The sequence below is a fragment of the Aplysia californica genome, unplaced genomic scaffold, assembly GCF_000002075.1.
Source record: "Aplysia californica isolate F4 #8 unplaced genomic scaffold, AplCal3.0 scaffold00006, whole genome shotgun sequence".
In the NCBI taxonomy this organism is placed as follows: domain Eukaryota; kingdom Metazoa; phylum Mollusca; class Gastropoda; order Aplysiida; family Aplysiidae; genus Aplysia; species Aplysia californica.
In genome coordinates, this window is record NW_004797276.1 from 2,439,335 (window position 1) to 2,458,780 (window position 19,446).

At 37.8% G+C, this 19,446-nt stretch overlaps 1 protein-coding gene across 2 annotated transcripts; it reads left to right on the plus strand.

The window, feature by feature from the left end:
* The first annotated feature begins 801 nt into the window (after nucleotides 1-801).
* On the plus strand, nucleotides 802-18,169 carry LOC101848790 (E3 ubiquitin-protein ligase TRIM56). Of its 2 annotated transcripts, none has more exons than XM_005089516.3 (3): nucleotides 802-1,008; nucleotides 9,329-9,615; nucleotides 11,284-18,169. In XM_005089516.3, the coding sequence occupies exons 2-3, from the start codon at nucleotides 9,348-9,350 to the stop codon at nucleotides 12,339-12,341; spliced, it is 1,326 nt and encodes a 441-aa protein (XP_005089573.1). In that variant the 5' UTR covers nucleotides 802-1,008; nucleotides 9,329-9,347; the 3' UTR covers nucleotides 12,342-18,169. The 2 variants fall into 2 exon arrangements, with proteins under 2 accessions (XP_005089573.1, XP_035825054.1); XM_035969161.1 differs by having other exon boundaries at nucleotides 813-861.
* Nucleotides 18,170-19,446: the final 1,277 nt, after the last annotated feature.

Here is a 19,446-nt window from a genome sequence, read left to right on the forward strand (position 1 = left end):
ATTATGCAAAAAATGATCAAATTTTGCTAAATTATGAGGGGTGCATAAAGCAACGGGGACAGGCTCTTGTCTAGGCTTGTGTTGTCCCCCCACCCAACCTACACCATTGCGCGCAGCTACTGTTTCTGGGCCTCCACCCTACCTAAATGGTTAAACTGAACCTTTTGCTCTGGTCCCAAAGGGTTCATTTTAAGCGGACTCCACTGTACATGTAGGCCTATATGAAAACATTCATGAAAATCAGGAGCAACGAAACAAGCAGAAAGATTTGCAAGACAAGAACATAGAGAGGTGTAATGAGGTCAAAGATGTATAAAGCTATTATAGTCCTCGGATGATAATCATTCCTTAGCACCCCCTGATATTAGAATAGGTAAAATCTAACACCTAACCTTCTCAGATGACGATGTAAAAATCTTGGAGGTACCGTGTGCAAGTTGCGTACGTTAAAATCCTTGGGTGGTTCTGAAGTCGATTATAAGAGGGGGTTATTTTGACTTCGACCGCCACCCGGTAAACTTCAAGATTAATTCCACGGTGAAAATACTTTTATGCCTTAATGTGTCCCGAGCGCTTATATGACCGTATGCAGTTGCGAACACCGTAAAACACTTACTAAACTAATTACTAATTAATTACAAAATCACAGGCTACTCGCCACACTTCACGGCCAGAAAAGCGTGACGAAATAAGACAGGCCTTATAACGAAGAGCGTAGGATCTCCCTCCCCCAAAAAATCTGGGTAAATCTTCTTGTTTGAAAATAGAAACAATAATAAACTTATGATTATATTTCTATTGTGAATAAAAATCTCAAACAAAACTACTTTATCTGATGGACGGCCGGCAGCCCACAGATTGGTATTGATTCTGAAAATATATTTGACATTAATAAAATGGACTTCTCTGGATGCTGTTGCCAACTAGATCTAGATCTAGATTAGATCTAGATCTAGATCTAGATCTATTGACTTCGACGTGATCAAGAATTTTTCAAAGGATCGTGCCGTAAGTATCGTGAGCGACGGGAGATTGGTAATCTTGGTCAACTGTGTTAGAAATCTTGGAGTAACTAAAGCTAAAATCTAGGGCGATTGTCACGATTTCAGCGTTTAATTCCGATGTGCGCTTTTCAAAGCCAAGGTATGTTTCGCTTTGGTGCATTTGGAGTTAGGGTTAGGGTCAGGGTTAGGGTTAGGGCGGTAGTAAGTTAGGGTCTGGGTTAGGGTTAGGGTCAGGGTTAGGGTTGAAGAGTTAGGGTCAGGGTTAGGGTTAGGGACCAAAGCGAAACATACCTTAGCCTTTAAAAAGCGCACACATCGGAATTAAACGCGGAAATCTTGACAATCGCCGTACCTAGATCTATATAGGGAGGGAGAGGCCCTAACGTTGCGTCGCCCGCTCAACAGTTCCAACCAAGTTGAAGCCGAAGGGGCAGGGGTGGAGTTTATCGGGGCTGCTGCCATCTTTGTAAGTTCAAAACAATAGCATACGCAGCGTAATCTCTTTTCAAAACAAGCTGCTCGGACTCCATTGTCTCTCGAAATTTCTTTCTCAAGAATGTTAATTACAGCACTATAAACCCTGAAAGTGGCTATTCTCACCCGCCCGGAAGTTCTCGCAAGATCAACTCCTCCCCTCTTCTCTCTCTCTCTGTCTCTTTCTGAATACTGTCTATCGGTGTGGACGATCAAATTGACCAAAACAAAGTTAAAAAATTATGTTAAAACACAAAAGTAAATTAAATTGATTGTCTACAAAGATGCTACGGCTATTTAACTTTTCGAATCGAGCCGAACTACGCGGGTCGCCATTTTGTTTTGCCCGGAAATTCTCACGCTACTCCTCTCTCTCTTTCTCTCTCTCTCTCTCTCTCCACTGCCCACAGACAAAATTGTACGCTTTTAGTAGGCTACAGTTGTAATGGAACGTTTGTTCACGGCACAGAATTCTACAATTTTTCTGTTGATCACAGTAGAATTCTGTGGTTTAGGTTGAACGCAAAATTTGGTGAACGTGCACCGGGTGAGAATAGCCACAAGACTCGCCTGCACTATTCTCACTCCGGGTGAGAATAGAGGTGGCCATAAACCCTCACGTTCAATATTAATATTATAATAAGGACGTTAAGAAATCTTACTTGCATCAAATTACCAGCTCACTTAGTCGAATATTTACAGTAATAAATGTCGAAGTGACTATTCGGACGAGTCCGAATATGAAAAAATGTTTTTCGGACTCTGATTCTTGTCCAGCATGACATCACTTCCGACTTCCTGTGACTCGTGAATCCGGCTTCCTGTCCTGCCTCACTCGTGACTCGCCTCAGGCTGGGTAGAGACCGGGATCACTTCGGGCAAAAAGGCGTTTTGTGCAGGAGCCGAGTTTTAATCTTATGATGAATTTGAGGCCGGCCTGAAAATTTATAGCGCTTCTAATAAATGTTTATTTGTCAAGAGGTCATCAGAAGCAATTAAAGATGGCTCGTTAGCGTGTGTCGGGGTCGGATAGGCGGCCTGCACACGTGTGGCTGTGTGCGTGTCGGGGAGGGGGGCACTATCGGTCGGGCGTTGAACGTCGCATACGCGTCAGTTTTTTCCCCCCCGGCAACTGATCATTATTACAATAATAAGCTAGTCTTGACGTAGATCTACGTAATGAATTGTGCGCTGGTCTATGGAATCAAAAGTTGCCGTATGCTCAGCTATACACAGCAACACAACTTTTTCTTGGTAAACAATCAATATGACACAGGCTTGTGTATTTGAACGAATCAGTCTTTTTTTTTTTTACACAGCTCATAATATGCAGGTGCCAGGTGGTCTGCTAATCTTCAATTTTACCTTTTTCTTCAACAAAGAAAGTGGGAAACATGGGGGGTGGGGGGGGGGGGCGTATCAATGAGGCAGCGGGCATGGGATCGGCAGAAAAGGTGTGGGGGAAACTAAAAAATGGCGGAAAATTGGAAGCACTGAACGTTAGATCTGTAGAACGAAGACACTTCCTTTTTCCGGACCCGAGTCCGAATAACATTTTTTCATAATAATTTTTTTTATTCAGACTAGAGTCCGAATATGAAAAAATGTTATTCGGACTCCAGACCGAATAACGACGGCCAATAAATGTACTATGTATACACATTGTGATGGTAAGATAATTTTTTTACATGTTTTAGAGACGAAATTGGGATAAAAAGGATTAAAACAAAATTATAAACGGGATAACAAAATTTGCTGAATTTTTGGTAGTAGAACTTCATATATATTTTTACAAAAACGAAGACTTCTTGATAGTAATATAATGAGGACGGTAAGAAATCTTACTTGCATCAAATTAACAGTTCACTTAGTCGAATATTTACAGTAATTATTAATAAATGTACTATATATGTATACACACATTATGACGGTAGATAATTTTTTAAAACATGTTTTAGAGAAAAAATTGGGATAATAAGGATCAAAACAAAAATATAAACGGGATAACAAAGTTTGCAGACTTTTCGGTCATAGAACTTCATCAGTGCAAAATGGTATGGTGTCATCGCTGACATTATTTTTACAAAAACGTAGATTTCTTGACTTAAACATAGAACAAAATATATTTCTAACAAAATGGAAAATGATTACACTAAAGATGGTAGTGAGGGTGGGATGGGATGGGCGAAGAATGAGGAAGGAGAGGGCAAGGCAGATAAAAGTGAAGTGTGAATGGTGGAAATTACCCCCCCCCCCCACCCCCCCAACAAAATAACAAGAATAAAACAGGCCACCCCCCCAAAAAAAAAAAGCAAGGAGGGAGGGGCACCTTTAAAACACTCGGATACTTTATCAAAATTGTACAAAATACTGTTGAGTGTATTAAAAAAATAATATAAAATTTGAAATGATAGGCTAATTATAAGAATTTCAAAACAGATTGCATTAATTTGTGACTTTTCTCATTTGACAATGTCACACTCCCTGCACAGACAGACGACGCATGGCATCGAAAATGTTATTCACACACCAAACACACTTCAATGACATTCTTTAAAGGCACTGTCACCCCTCCAACGAGACTTCAAAAACAGCAAGGAAGTTACATTTGACACACTAGAGTCAACTAAGGTTTCACATTTTCAAATGCTTTGTCAACCTTAACAGCACAAAACCCGCAATGTAAGCAACAGTATTCTCTGAACAAATTGACAAGTATGCCAGACTAGATCTAGGCACATACGTGCAGTTATCATCATGGCAAACTGAATTCTCTTCAATCTTTTTCATTCTGTTTTACTGTGAGATGCCTTTATGGCTAAATCAGAATAGGCACTTTGTCATCAAGTTCAGTGCATTTGCTAGAGACTGATATTTAAAAAAATATTTTTCGTAGGCCTTATATAAGTGTTTTACGGCACTCGCAACTGCATAAAGTCATATGAGCGCGAGGAACACATTAAACATTTTAAGTTGGTAGGAAATTTTGAATTTTGCCCGGGTGGCGACCGAAGCCTACTCTTATTCGATTTAAGACCACCAAGGGACCTTTAATGTGCGCATTTTGCATACGGGACCTCTGAGATTTTTTCGCCCTTGTCCGAGCAGGCTAGGGGTAGATCTTTCCTACCATAAGATCAGGGGTGTGGCTGAAAGAAAGAGGTAAGAAGGAGTCAAGGAGTGGCAGTAGAAAGGCTGCAGAAAGAGTCCGTAGCCCTGAGGAGGTGGAGGCAGAAAGTGGAGACGAAAGCAGACGACAGAGAATGTAGAATTTTTTAGAACAAAATTTTTCCATCACTACTCGGATTCGAACCCTGGACCTTTGAATGAGAGGCCCACCAGACCCGAACGCTTCGCAAACTGCCATTTGGTCGACACGAAGTTTATAAGTGAGAGAACTAAGCTGATCTCACAAACATGGCCGACCGTCGTCTGTTGCGGCTTCGCGTTACGCGACTCGCGGCCTCTCCTAATTAATAGTTGCTCCTAGTTAGAAAACAAGTTCTAACTAATCTAACTTCTAGCTTAGCAAATTGGTTCTCTTTACTCTTTTTTGTTTGTTATAGAGGCCTACTAGAATCTAGATCTAGATCTAGATTTAGAAAACTAGTTGAAGTTATCTTGGATTGTATTGTAAAACGTTTCGATTCCAGCCGTGGGTTTGAATACTTGGTTGGGGTCTTTTGTTACCTCACAGGCACAGGGTACGGTCAGATTAACGGGTAAATTTCCTCTTTGGAAAGTGGGGGCAGAGCTGTTAAAGTACTTTTAAAAAAGTACTTAAGTACAAATTTAAGTACACAATCTAAAAAATGTACTTAAGTACAGAAAAAGTACTTTCCTGTAAAATGTACTTGAGTACAAGTACTTTTAAAAAAGTACTTTTGTGTACATTTTAAGTACTTTCTGCTAATATGCTAAAACTCTTCAGCGCTTATGCAAAACATCATATTAAATAACATATCCAGTATATTTGACAAATTAGGCTATTTATTACTAAAAATGTAAACTGTATACAAAGCATTTGAATATATACAATGTACGCACTGAACGAAGGTGGAAATGGTCCGTGAAATTGAAAAAAACCCCAACCTGAACGAACAGACACAACTTGCGGGTAAGTGACATTATGAACAGAACTTGTTTGAGCAAGACAAGGTGATCAAATGTAAGTCAGTCCAAGAGGTCGGAAAGTTCTACAGAAAAAGTATCCAAATTGGAAATGTAGATACAAAGTTGCTCTTAAGAAAACATAAAATTGATGAAAATGGCCAGCATAGAAATGGAAAAGTGCATTGAATTCTTCATTAACAAATCCTCAATGAAGCAATGTAGCCTTAAGCAAAAACCACAAAAAAAAGTTGAAAAGAAATTTAGGCAGCTTAAAACATTGTTAGATACCCATTGAGAACACAGTTTCAGTTTCAATTGATTATAGTGGTCAGACAGATTTTGGTCACACTGTGTAGTCCAAGGCGCCCACGACAAACCAAAATACAATAGTTTCCTAGAGTCTAGTAAGTGTAGTGTAACCAAAGATTCTCTACTACAGTAGTCTCCGCCTAAGATCCCAGTGCTCGGAAGCAAGGAAAATATGGGATCTTAGCCGACGAAGCCAAGGAAGAATCTACAGTGACCCATGAACTGACGTGACCCCTGGGTGGATTTATGACATATGGCAATCAAAGAGTGGTCAACCTTAATGACCAATCACAGTGGCATGACCTATGCCATAAATAATATATACACATTCATTAGCCGATCATGAGTCTTGAGATCTTTCTACGTCTATCCAGTTGCCCCTCCCCTTCACCTGTCCAACAATTTTAGCTTCCCCCCCTCCCCCCCCCCCAACCGCCTTTGTCGTTACGCACCATTACCTTGTGACCACACCAATTAAAATTCAGGCTGTCTCGCAAATTCGGGAATAGAGAAAAACTGCTTTCAAGGGAAGAGTTCACAGTTTGATGTGATCCCGCCTGGAGCGAACTTGTAGGCCCTACCCACCCAGTGAGTGATGTAAGGTTAGGTGGTGAGCTCAGACGCGAGTGCGATGTTTGGGGAAAAGAAACACATCGGTCAGTTCACACCTTGGTGTGATCCCGTCTGGAGCAAACAGTGTACCGTTTCATGGAGTTTTACAACGCTTGTGATCACATTCACGATAGTGGCTGATCTTTGACGCGACAGGCCGTTCTTTGATCTCAACTTTTAACTCTTGGTTGATCGGCTGTGCCCGCCCGGGTGTTTGTTCCGTAAATTATGATCAGAAATGCCGGGCACTTACCCTTTCATTAAGCTTCCAAAGTACTCAAAATGTACTTAAAAAATACTCATAAGTACTTTTATAAAAAGTATCGGAGTACAGTAAAAGTACTGGTTTAAAAAATGTACCGGAGTACAGTAAAAGTACCGAAAATTGTAACGTAAGTACAAGTACCGGAGTACTTGTACTCCGTTACAACCAGCTCTGAGTGGGGGCACAGAGTGTACCCCACGTCGTATGGATACGATAGTCTTAGTAAAACACGATGTACGAATAGTGTTTAAATAAGTCAAACAATTGGTCCTTTGAAATGCAAGCACTGGTGGCAATGGTCTGGGTGAAAGTGAAGTACGAGTAAGGGGAAGCACATATCTATAAGAACGGTATGGCACTTGATTCTTGAAAGATGTGAAGTTTTAACCTCTGTTTGCCCGCTGGACAAGCGACCATTTATCCCACTGGCTAGGACTGTGGACCCCCACCCCCCCACTCCCCCCTCGATCTCCACCTTAATTCCCCTTTCTAAAATGAAATGTTTAAGCCAGAATTTTTTTCTGGCTTCCTTGTGACGCTGTCTTACACAGGTTCGACTGTATGTATGGATGCCCCCTGAAACTTTGAACCTCCCCTGTTGCCCAGTCTTAAAGAACTCTCAAACTGCGCAATACAGTCGAACCTGCCATGACAGCCACCTGTACAAACTGTCACTCTCCATTCCCCCCCCTTGCGTTATTTCTTTCTAAATGGCACTGTAAAAAAATCACCTATTCAATGCAGTCGTGGGTACATTTTATCAACCTTCAGCCCCAAACACCTATCTGAAATGGCCACGCAAATGTCTCATCACTTGACGAATTTCATAGATTTATTTGTACCAACTCCTAATGTGGTGAATGAGCTGTCGTTATCCATTTCACCTGTTATTATTGTTAGTCCTTTCAATGAATAAGAATATACTGATCTTGTTTCCAAGTTGTTTTAGTTTGGTAAGGTTTTTACGGCACTCGCAACTGCATAAGGTCATATGAGCGCCAAGGGGTGGATGTCAACAGAGAAGTCCAAACAGGGAACCAGGCTTGCTCTGCTCTCCTTTCTCTAGCCTCAACAGCATAAAGTCTACTTTGACTGTCGAGGCACCCCGGAAATAGCAGTTCACAAGAGAGTGACAAACATACAAAAGAAGTAAAGGAAAAATGACGATAGTAAGGATGAAGAAAGAGAAAGCAGCAGTTCCCCCTGTGTTGTTTCGGTACAGTATGAGTATGAGCATGACATTGAAAAATGAGCCCATTTACAATTCTACTGTGCATTTGAACATGTTAAAAAGACACTGGCCTGGGGGTGGGTGTGGGGGGGCTTACCCAAGTTGACCTGGTGAGGGAGGTGTGGGGGGGCTTACCCAAGTTGATCTGGTGAGGGAGGTGTATAAACTGCCATAACATAATCAAGCTGCCCTGCCCATAAGTGTGAGATGAGCAGTTGCTCTAATTATCTCTGTACTGTCTGAAGCTCAGGCTGTATATGAAAAAGATGAAATCTTCATATTTGGTATATCATTCTCTCTATGATAAAATGGATTTCTTCATAGTTTTTACATGCACCTGATATTAAATTTTTGTTTTGACTAAAAAGGAATTTTTATCCCCTCCCTCCCCAGTCAAAAATATTGACCGGGCTGAAGACAAAGGTGTAATTGTTTCTGCCCTCTAGGCCTCTACGCTCTGCTGCAATAATGGGGCAGGAATCTGTTAATTCCAAGCCATTGTCACCTCAAACAGTCCCAACTACTACAATCCAGCAGTCTAAACAAGAAGAGCTTATAATAAAAGTTAACAATGTGCTGGTTTCCCTTTGTTGTTGGTAACAAGTGATAATTGTGTTCATTTTCATTATCAATATCATGGAATGTTATAATGAATGTTTTAAAAGCTTGAATCTGTATTGAGTATTGGTAACAAGAATTTATCATCTCAGGGCCATCATTATTTACCTCTTTGTGACCAATATAATGTACGCTTTTCATAATTATTTGGGCAAAAGAGCTAAGATGCTGCTGTGACGTACAGCGTTTGTTATGCATTGGGAAAACAAGGACTATGATGATGAACGCTGTTCTTCATAGGTTGCTTTCTAATTGCTTCTTTTAAATATGTTTCGTTAAACTAATTGCAGATTCACATTCAGTGATATTTTTTCCATACAATGAAATCCTTTCCGTTTAGAGATCGTATTTACAAGATATTTACAAATCAGATCTAATTTAGGCAACAGACCACTAAATCTAGAGCTGCTCTTTGTCCCTGGGGATCCAAAACCATGCCCATTGAAACATGAACTGACTATTTTGTCACAAAGGGATTAAGAAGTGTTCTTTATTTGGCTGAAAGAATAATATAATTTATTTTATCTTATTATTTTCCTTCTATGCTTCCTGTGTATGATGGTTTCAGGAACTTCAAAATTTTTCTTTATTTCTTTATTTGTAAGAAAATAATTGCAATTAATTGCTAATCTTCAGGAAGTTAAAGATACATGATTTTGATGGAATCCGTCACAGGTTTATAATATAACTTTGCTTTTACAGGCTGATTCTATGAACGACCATGGATTCAGAGAAAATCGAAAGGCTGCGAGAGAGACTTCTTCAGTGTGCAGTGTGTATGGATGAATATAAAGATCCAAGAATATTACCATGCCACCATACTCTATGTTTTGAGTGCATAGAAAGTGTTGTCCAGTCCTCGTCTGCTTCTGGTCGATTTTTCCGCTGCCCCCAATGCAGGTCTGATGTCTGTGTTCCCCGTGGAGGAGTGGGGGATATGCCGATTAATTTTTACATCATCAGTCTTCAAGATGAGCTTGGAGCAAAAGGTAGTTTTTCTTACCTCCTTTTATTTTACGGAAAAAGGGATGATGTTCGACTGATATCTGTGGTGTAGTGTTTAGGTGCTTTGTTGTGGCATGTGGGCCTTTCAAGTCCTATTCTCGAACGGGGAGAATAAAAAAAAAAATCTAGGTCTTTCTGCTGGCATGTTGTATCCCTTTCAGCCTGGTTGGACCTGACAGGCAGGGTTGGGAACCCCCGTCCTAAATGATCTAAAGTGTGTCAATGTGGATGTGATTTTAAAAAAAGATGATGTTTGAAATGTAATAAGTTTTTAGCTTGTGTCATCTGCAGGCTATTAGGAAATCCTTCTTTTTATTATTAGCCTGCTCAGTCACTACTCTCTTAGTAATGATTTTTCTAATGTTCCTAATTTTATAGGCCGGGAAGGAAGGTACAAAATATGAAAATAGAATCTCAAAATTTATGTCATATTTTTTTGGGATAATATTATTATAATTTATTAACTTGTTATAAAGTGTCGTTCAATTTTTGTACACGTTTGGTCTTTAATCATTTGCCCAGTCGTTGACCTTGTTTTGTTTTTAAACTTTTTGTTATCAGTCAGCATCATGTTGATAAGGGATTATGAATTATGATAACCAAGAAGACACATGGTCTATATTTTTTTGATAAGTCTGCTCGTTATGAAAATGGTCCATGTTTGTATGACTGAGATCACTAGTCCTCTCTGGTGGTTTACCGTAGTATATTTTTCTCCTCTTTGATGTCTTAAAACACTTTGCATATATTGCTTTACTTTATGTTTGTTTGTTGTTGTTTTTTTCTACTAGATTTTGGGATAAATAAGAGGAGTTTGGAAAGATTTTTAAAAAGAGCTGTTGAAGCTTTTTGTTGCAGCACTTTTAATCTTTTTTTCATTACTCTTTGTAATCTAAGTAAGAACACGCTTAATAAGAGCTTTTTATTTTTGCGTTAGTACAGGACTTCAAACTTTACTGGACTTATTTTGTTGATCCTCCATTTCCATTCTATTTTTTTCCTGCCATACACAAATGTAATGGCGGCCTTTGTAGTCTAGTGGTTAGGCTACTGGATCTGTAATAGTGAGATTGCTGGTGTGGGGATTTGAAATTCGGCATGGTCTGACGTCTCCTTTGGAATTGCATTTTGCATGAATTTTCCCATTTTTCCTCTAGGTGATAGACATTAAATCGGAGGTCCTACCTCCCAAATAACCTCACAGTGTTGCAATGGGCACTTTAAACCTATACAATTTTGTAGTTTTTTTCATACACAGTTACCTCATACGAGATACAGTTATACATATTGGCATGTTATAAATTTTATTTATGGGACACAGCTGGCTGGAAGTGGAGAAGTTCACTTAGAACAGAGACAGATTGAGAGCTCCTCTTGGTAGCCTATACTCAATATCAGGGTGAAAGAGGTGAATAATGATGATGATGATGAGATACAGTAATGTCTTTTACTGACTTGTATGAATACTTTGAAAGTTTGATTCTTAAAATTATTTCAGTTAAGCCCAGTGGTTAGTGGAATCTATGTAAAAAAAACCCAACTTCCTGCATCTTTAACTTTGTAATTCTTTTCTTTGTTTCTCTCATTACAAAGACTTCATGTAATAATTTGCAACTAATCTAATCAATATTATTGTCTGTTTCCTTTTGCAGGATATGCAGGGAACTGTGATATCTGTGAGCGTGATTGGCTAGTGTCGCAATTTCGCTGTATTGACTGTGACCTGGACATCTGCAGATTCTGTATTCATGCACATCGGCTGGAGACTCACACTGAACCTCCAAAAATCTTGAGAATTGAAGCCAAAGCAAATACTTTTCAATTTGCTTCAAATCGTGTTTGCAGGGAACATGCAGACGAAATACTTCAGATGTTCTGTTGTACTTGTCACGAAGCCATATGCGTTACATGCTCTTGTGGTGATCATAAACGGCACAATGTGGTTCCTATTACTGTTAAACTACAAGAATCTAAAACATATCTACAAGCAGAATTGGACCGCCTCACCACAGAGAAACGAAGTGCGGTTAAAGTTGCTGAGCTCATCCAGAAGACCAAAGAAGAAGTGGTGGAAGTGTCAAATCGCTCAATGCTCGCTTTGGATGCTGCAGCCCATAGAGCCTGTGCAGCCATCATGAACAGAAAGTCAGAATTGAACAAGCAGATCCTGCATTCAGAGAAAGGGCAGGTGAACAGCATTGCTGATGCAATGAACGATTTTAAACTTTACACTCAGAGACTTGATCGTGGTTTGGCTTTTTTGTCTGACTTGCAAGATAATGACATATGTTTGGAGGTTGTGGACACATACAAAGATTTTTCAAACAAAATGGAGTCGATGCGGAAGACTTTTGCATCCAATCACGTTCGTTTACAACATAATATTTTCACAGCTTCTGACCATACAAATACCATAAAGCTTCCAGGTGGACTCTCAGACCATTTTATCTTTTATGGCAAGCTTGGACACATGTCCTGGAAATCCTTTTGTTTGTCTATAGATCCAAGATCTTTAACAGTAACAAAAAGGTTAAGAGGGGTGTCTCGTTTATCAGAAAGTGTCATAGTTAAGCGTTTTGCTCAATGTATTTTTGCTTTCATTGTGTGCCAGTTTATTCTTTTCATTTGGGACACCACAGGGGCTTATGACTTGATAAACAGCCAGTTTTGTGCCTTATTATTAGTTTTGTCTAACATGCTGAACTGGTAAAGTCCTTTGCGGAGAAATTGAAAGGGACTGCTGTTCTCACTAGTAGCACTGCACCTTTTTGTTCATCAACATAGATGCCAGATCATCAAAGTCCAGATCTTCCATTTTCATTGCTAGTGTCCTTTGAATCCCTCTGGCGTGTTGGGAAGTGTTTTTTTTTCATAATCCAGTGTAATGTGACTTGGAACAGGAATGAGGTCAGCTAACTACCTTACCTAACTTTTTGTCTCTATGTCTCCAATGGATCGTTCAGTTGTCCTCCATTCACATTCATGGGCTGCTGGAGGGAGCCACGAGTAAGACCTGGAGGTTTTCTTTCTCTTACTGGTATATACTTGAACTGTTTGTCTATCTTTCGTTATCTGTGCAAAAAAAGAGACATTTTTCATGTGCATTTTGTTTGTTCAAATCTTGATCAAAACTATTCACAGTATTATTAAACTACCATACTGGTATTCGTAAGAGGGATAACGGGTTTATACCTTTGTAATCCTTACTTTCCTGGAAGTTTCCTTTCTTTGGCATCCTAACAAAGTATCATTCTTTTCAGTTTTGGGGTATCTTGCCTTAGTCCCCCAAAGTATTTCTCAGCCATTGTGTAGTCTCAGCAGATGTTTCTACCTCTGGTTTGATTACTTGCTGTAGTATTCCTTCTCAACCTAAGGCTTTGCCTGCTTCTGCAGAGTTAATGATCTTTTTCATATTTTCTACATCTGTTTTACAGGTTGAATATCAGGGGATAGTGCAGGCTCTGATCTATTCAGAAGTTTCCTGAAAATGTTCCACCCATCATATATTCTGTTTCTCTTCGCTTGTAACAATGTTTCCATTCTCGTCTTTTATTGACATGTCTTGATTCTGGAGCTTATCTTCTCTTCTTTCTGGTCCTGTTTACCCCTACCACAGTTCTGGAACCAGTTGCCTTCTCTAATTCCTTTACCAATTCTTCTGTGTAGCTTCTCTTATTTTCTTTGACATTTGCATTTGCATCTTTCATAGTTTGAGAGTATTCCTTTAGAGCCGCTCTAGTTTTGTTGTTGTTTAATACATCTTTCTTTCTTATCCTAAGTCTTAGGTGCTCATAGTGATTCTTGATTTGAACCAGTATCTGTGGTGCAATAGCTAGGCTTTTCGCAATTGCACACAAAGGACATGAGTTTGATTCTCAGGTTGAGGAATTTATTTCTTTGAGCATCTCTGTCTTTTGCTAGCTTTCTAATTCTTACTCTTCCTTGATTGACCTTGGCAGGCAGAGCTGAAGTGGCCCACATCTATTGTATTCGCAGGGGTGTCAAACACTTACTACATGGTACTATGGCTCCTGATTGCTTTTGCTCTTTTCTAATGTATCCGGCATACCATTGTCCAACATATCTTGACCGTTTTCTAGTTTTGCAGTTTTACTTCAGAGTTCTTGCTTTTTTTAGGGATTTCCTTCCTCTGTGGCTGCCAACACTGGCAACATGTTCTTTACAGTGTTATTTTCTGGGATATGTCCCTTTATGATTTCACTTTGCATTTGAGTCTGCAGTTAGTGTTGGAGGATATTTTTCTACTTTTCAAATGAGTTTTTCCAATCAAATATAAATAGTCTAATATGACTTCTGCTTCCTTGCATACTGAAATTTTGAGAATTTCTAAGGGTCTTGTTACACAGATGTGGTCTGTCTGATGCTCAGTATAGTTGCCTGATTATTCAATCATGTTTTGAATCTAATCAAGTGGCAAGATACTTCCTGTTATCAAACAGTTTCCCTTTCTCATTCATGTCACCATCCCTTTGTCAAATGTAAATTAGTTAATGTTCATAGCTTTGGTATGAAATATTTATATCAAAACTATTGAAATGACAATCATTCATATATATATGAACCCCCCCCCCCCCAACATTTTCTTTGGCTATGTACCTGTAGCACTGCATGCTTTACTTATTTTATTTGAACAATATAATCTTTATCATAAATTTTGTATGACCTTGACATGCCCAGAAAAAGAGCTGTGTAAGTAGTTTATAATTAAATTAATACAGTATATGTACTGTCTTGTTCATACTTTGGTAATAATAGTCTTTACTTTCATTTCTAGATAGAGGCTACTTGTTATCGACCTCTAATTATACTTCTTTTCTTTTTTAATGGTAATGGTAGTTCCTCCTGGGTTCTTATTTAGTTTTACCTTTAGAGATTTTCATTTTTGTTGCGTTAATCACAAATGGACTTTTGTTGACAGATGATATTTCAGTATCTTTTTTTATTTCTTGCATAACTGTTACCATAGCCCAATTGTATTTTTTATTTGAACTGTGGGTGATTTTTTAAAATCAGTTTGTGATCTATTTGATAGTTTGTTTTTGTTGTGCCGGCTTTCTTGGCAGTCTACTGTAAACCCTGCTTGATTGATCACATTCTACTTCTATGATCCAGGCTGTCGGCAGTAAGTTCCACCTGATTGGCCAGTCTACCTGTGCTGAAAGGTGGGGTAGGGATCGCAAGTGACCAGGCTCTGGGTGCATTTAGATCAAAGGTGGTGGTGTTTACTGTTGCGGTGTATTGATGGGTGGACTGTTTCATTTTGCAATGGTAAAGATAATTGACAAGTGAGTTATGACAAAAAGTGACTAAATAGGATGATGTCGACGGCCAGGCACTGGATACATTTAGATAAAAAACGATCATAGATCAAATGTGCAAGTTGCATTTAGAAACTGAGAGATTCAATGTTTCATTCACGTGCATTTTGAAACCTGAAAAGATGTATTTGAAAGAATTTTAAAACACCATCCTTCCTACAGAAGAAGCCTCCAAGACAGTCCCAAGCCTGTATAATTAGTATAAAAACAGATAGACCATCAAGCAGAACAGTTGTCAGGCTGGTTAGGTGGTAGACAATCAAGGAGAACAGAAGGATTGTGGTACAGATAGACCATCAAGCAGAACAGTTGTCAGGCTGGTTAGGTGGTAGACAATCAAGGAGAACAGAAGGATTGTGGTAGACCGTCAATTGATTGGCACAGGTTTTGTAATGCCACTGTTATTTTTCTTAATTTACTTTACTTTAAATTTGCTCTTTATTTGTTTGGTTTTACACATTTTTCAGTTTATTTTTTAAAATCAGGTTTTGGATGTCAAAGCTCCAACACCATGGAATATTAAGGTTCTCAGAAAGTGGATGTGGGTATTTATTGTTCCTCGATGGAATGTGTTTCATATTTTCAAGTAGGTGGCACAATTATGGTCCCTTAATGTTTGTTTTATGCTAATGTCTTTCACCAATTTTATCTTTTAGATAAGGTTTGGAGTATACATTTTTCTGAGAATACAAAATTACATGATTTGCTGTTTTCTTTTCTCTCTTGTTCCAACTGTGATTTACCAAAAGATGTCTAACCTCTTGATTTTTTTTTTCCGCATCTGTGCAAAATTAGATCTTGTGAATACCACTTTGTTGTACAAAAATAGAAAAATTTTTCTTGCACAGGAAGACATTACGTTCTTTTCGTGATGTGCTTATATAAACATATTGGTGCCTGTCCATAGTTTTGAAAAAAAAATTACTTCCTTTTAAAATTTTGAGGTAAAGTATAGTGACTGTATAGCAAAGCTGAGTTCTGAAGAAAGAAAGAAAATCTATTTGAACTATTTGTTTTCTTTTTTCTTTTTAAGAGAAGGCAGTTATAGGGTGATTTATGATTGATCTGAGTGCCATTTCAATTTAATTTGTGTTGGTACTTCTCGTAATGAAAAGGTAGTGATTACTCCTCTGTTTTGTGGTTTACTCCTTTGGTCCATGTCAGTGAAGATTTAGTTATTATATGAAACTAGTTGGACTAAAATTTTTAAGAATGATAATAATATGGAAAAATAGTTCTTGATGATAACTTAAACGGACTTCTTGATTTTGAGCAAGAAGCTTTAGTACATGACAAAAGTGGACAGATTGGTTCAGCAGCCACCATGCAATTAATTAACCGAAAGTAAGAGCGTTTCTGTCTTTTAGCCGGAAGCATTTGAAAAAGAATCTGTTTAGTTGAATTTTTATTTTGTTTTTTTGTAAAGGTCATTACAGTGCACTTCATTCTGTTCTAGATATTTAAGTGATGCATACATGATTTGGAAATACTTTTTGCTTGAAGTTTTCTTTCCCTGTTAATCTATGAATTTACTACTCAAATATGAATATTTTTAATCTACTTTCTAGTGCAATACTAATTGTTTTACCTTGAACATCTTTCACATTTCTCTTGTATCGTTACTTGCGATGAATGAGCCCACCATATCAAATATTCTGTGACAATCTGACTTTCCTTACATTAATTTTTATAGCTTAAGTAAGTCAATTTTGTAACATTTCCATTGTACCAAAGACCAAATTTTGTCAATGCTAGGACAAGATCACTTACTTATATATGTATACACAGACTTTCTGTACATTGTTACACAAGCATTGGTGGTTTGTTCTTGTTTCAATACACTTTCTGAAGTGTTGTTTTCACAGACCTTACACAGTAAAACTGTAATAAAAGCCAAGCATATAGGTGGACCATGATGCTCTGGGTGAAAGATCAGTTGGTATTGGTATTGTGCCTGTTTTAGTTGGGGACCAGTTGAGCATTAACTTCTGAAAAGTCTGGCTTTGACTGCACAAGATCACCTCTTGACTTTGAGTAAATACTGTTTTTATTGACCCCTGTGGGGAAATTTGGTGCGCCAAGATGTGTATAATGATATGTATAATTAGAAGTTACTTTACCATCACATTTAACAGTTTTACAGTATAGACAAAACAATAATGCCATTGCTGGCCACTACAGGACAGCGCCCTGTTTTGTAAAATTGGCTTCTCATGTTTGGCTCATGGATGCACCCAGTCACTGGAGTAGTTAACCACTGAAGCCCCCAGAATATGTGAGAATAACTCCAAGACACTAGTTTTCTTGTCTGAGATTTTTCCTTCGATTGAGCGAAAGTCAGCTTTCCTCACGTAGACTTTTGTTTCTAGTTTGAAGAATTTGGACTTTCTCCCAGGGTAAATTTTCCATTTTCTAAGTGAAACCTTTTTTGATTACATTTGTAAATATTAGTCAATATGGTGGGCTTTTATGTGATGAAATAATCCACCATGAGGAAGCTAAATAGAGTCAATACTTAAAAGATTTAGACAGAGATGCCATTTTGTAGAAATATTCATGACTGACACTGATATAATGATTAGGAAGTACAGATACCCACATTGATTTTTAAAAGCAAAATAAGACAAATCCATGCTAAAAATGGTCAAGCTTTCTTGTACAGAAGCAAACACCCGGTAGTGTTGCTGTTGAAATCAGTTTGTCAGTTGACATGCGTAACTTTCTTTGTGGTTCGCTCTATTAAAAAAATTTTTTTTTTCGTTTGAAATTCAGTGTTACCATGGATTTAAACACTGTTATCGATCTGATTATATAATTTATATTACAATGTAAGTACTATAATTATGGAAATATTTTCAGACTTCTTGCTTTCTCTGTGTCTTCTGTCATGTTTGTGGGTCTTATTCTTTACTTGTCATTATCAAATCAATATGTGTTGAGTCCACTAAGTTCATATTTAATTTGCAATTTTGTAACATCGGAAAATTATGTGGTGAAATAATTCATTCTTTTGTATTTTTATATTTATTAACCATTAGCAATGTTTTTTTTTTAATTTTTACCATAGCAATACTGTATTGATTTCATGTGCAGCACTCAAATGATGATTGCCTATTCAATTCTAGGAACATAATTTTTTTTTTTCGCAATGTGATAGAAAAATGGGGATACCTTCTAAAATAATAAATGAATCTAGCTGAAATTTGGAGGAGCTTTCAGAAATACAATGTGCTACCATAAAAAAATTAAAATAGTCCATATATTTTGTCTAGATTATGTGTAGAAGAGGTCTAAAAATGAAAGTTGGATTTTTTTTCTTCTATATATATCTAAATCAGTAACTTATTACAGACTGTCAAACTAAAACATAATCAATCCCTAGCTGCATGAAAACTATCTTTTCGAAAACCTTATTTTTTTACTTCTCAGAAAATATATACTTTTCTATGGTTATTTCTAAATAATATCCTTTAACTTTAACCCTATCCTTACTCCCTGGGGTCATTTTGTACACCCGGGGTTGTATTCTTCACACTTTAGAATACTTCTAGTACAAAGATATCTTTGAAACTTTCAGTATTTCTCAAAAAATCATTTTGACAGACTGCTATGCAAAGCGTACGGACCGGATTAACGAATAAATTTCGTCCTTGAAAGTGGTGGCACAGAGTTCCCCACGTCGTATAGATATGATACTAAAACACGACGTACGGATAGGTTAAAATGCATCTGAAAAGGGTCACCCCCATATTTCATAAGTGACCTAAATACTGCCCAGGTTTCTGTGGTGACTTGTGGCAGATTTGCCCAGGTCATACACGTAGAGGGTTAAGCTTAGAACTTATTGTTACTGTATCATCCAGTAACATGCTGTGCAAGTTTACAGACAAAAGTTTTCCAAAATTGTTTGGCTGTCTTTGATAAGCCCCATTCTTTCACAAGATGTTCTTGAATCACATTTCCTTCATGATTCATCTCTGCTTTTTTCAGTAATATACATTGCTCTGGTCTTCAGAGCTAACTTGCTATGGCTTGGTCTTAGACATTTGGTTTTAAAAACAAGGAATGAATTAGTCGAATACAGTGTTAATATAACAAAATATAACAATTAAATTGTATAAGCAATCAAGACTTAATTAAGTTACTGATTGTTTCTGATTTTAACGATTTGTCGTCAGGAATGTATTGGTAATTTTGAAATGCGGGCAAAACTAGCCTGTTAACTCTTCAGCCAATCACAATTGATTTGAGCATGTTCATAGTGTTATATTTAGTACTACTTTGGCTCGCACAAATAATAATAATAATAATATAGCTAGCAACATCATATGAGACTAATGGGATTAAAGGGAGGCATATTATTATTACCACTCTGTTCCTAACGACAGATCATCAAAATAAAAAACAATCGTAGACTTACAGGTAAGTCTCAATTGTTTCTACAATTTTAACTCAACTGCCGATCACGCCTTCCAT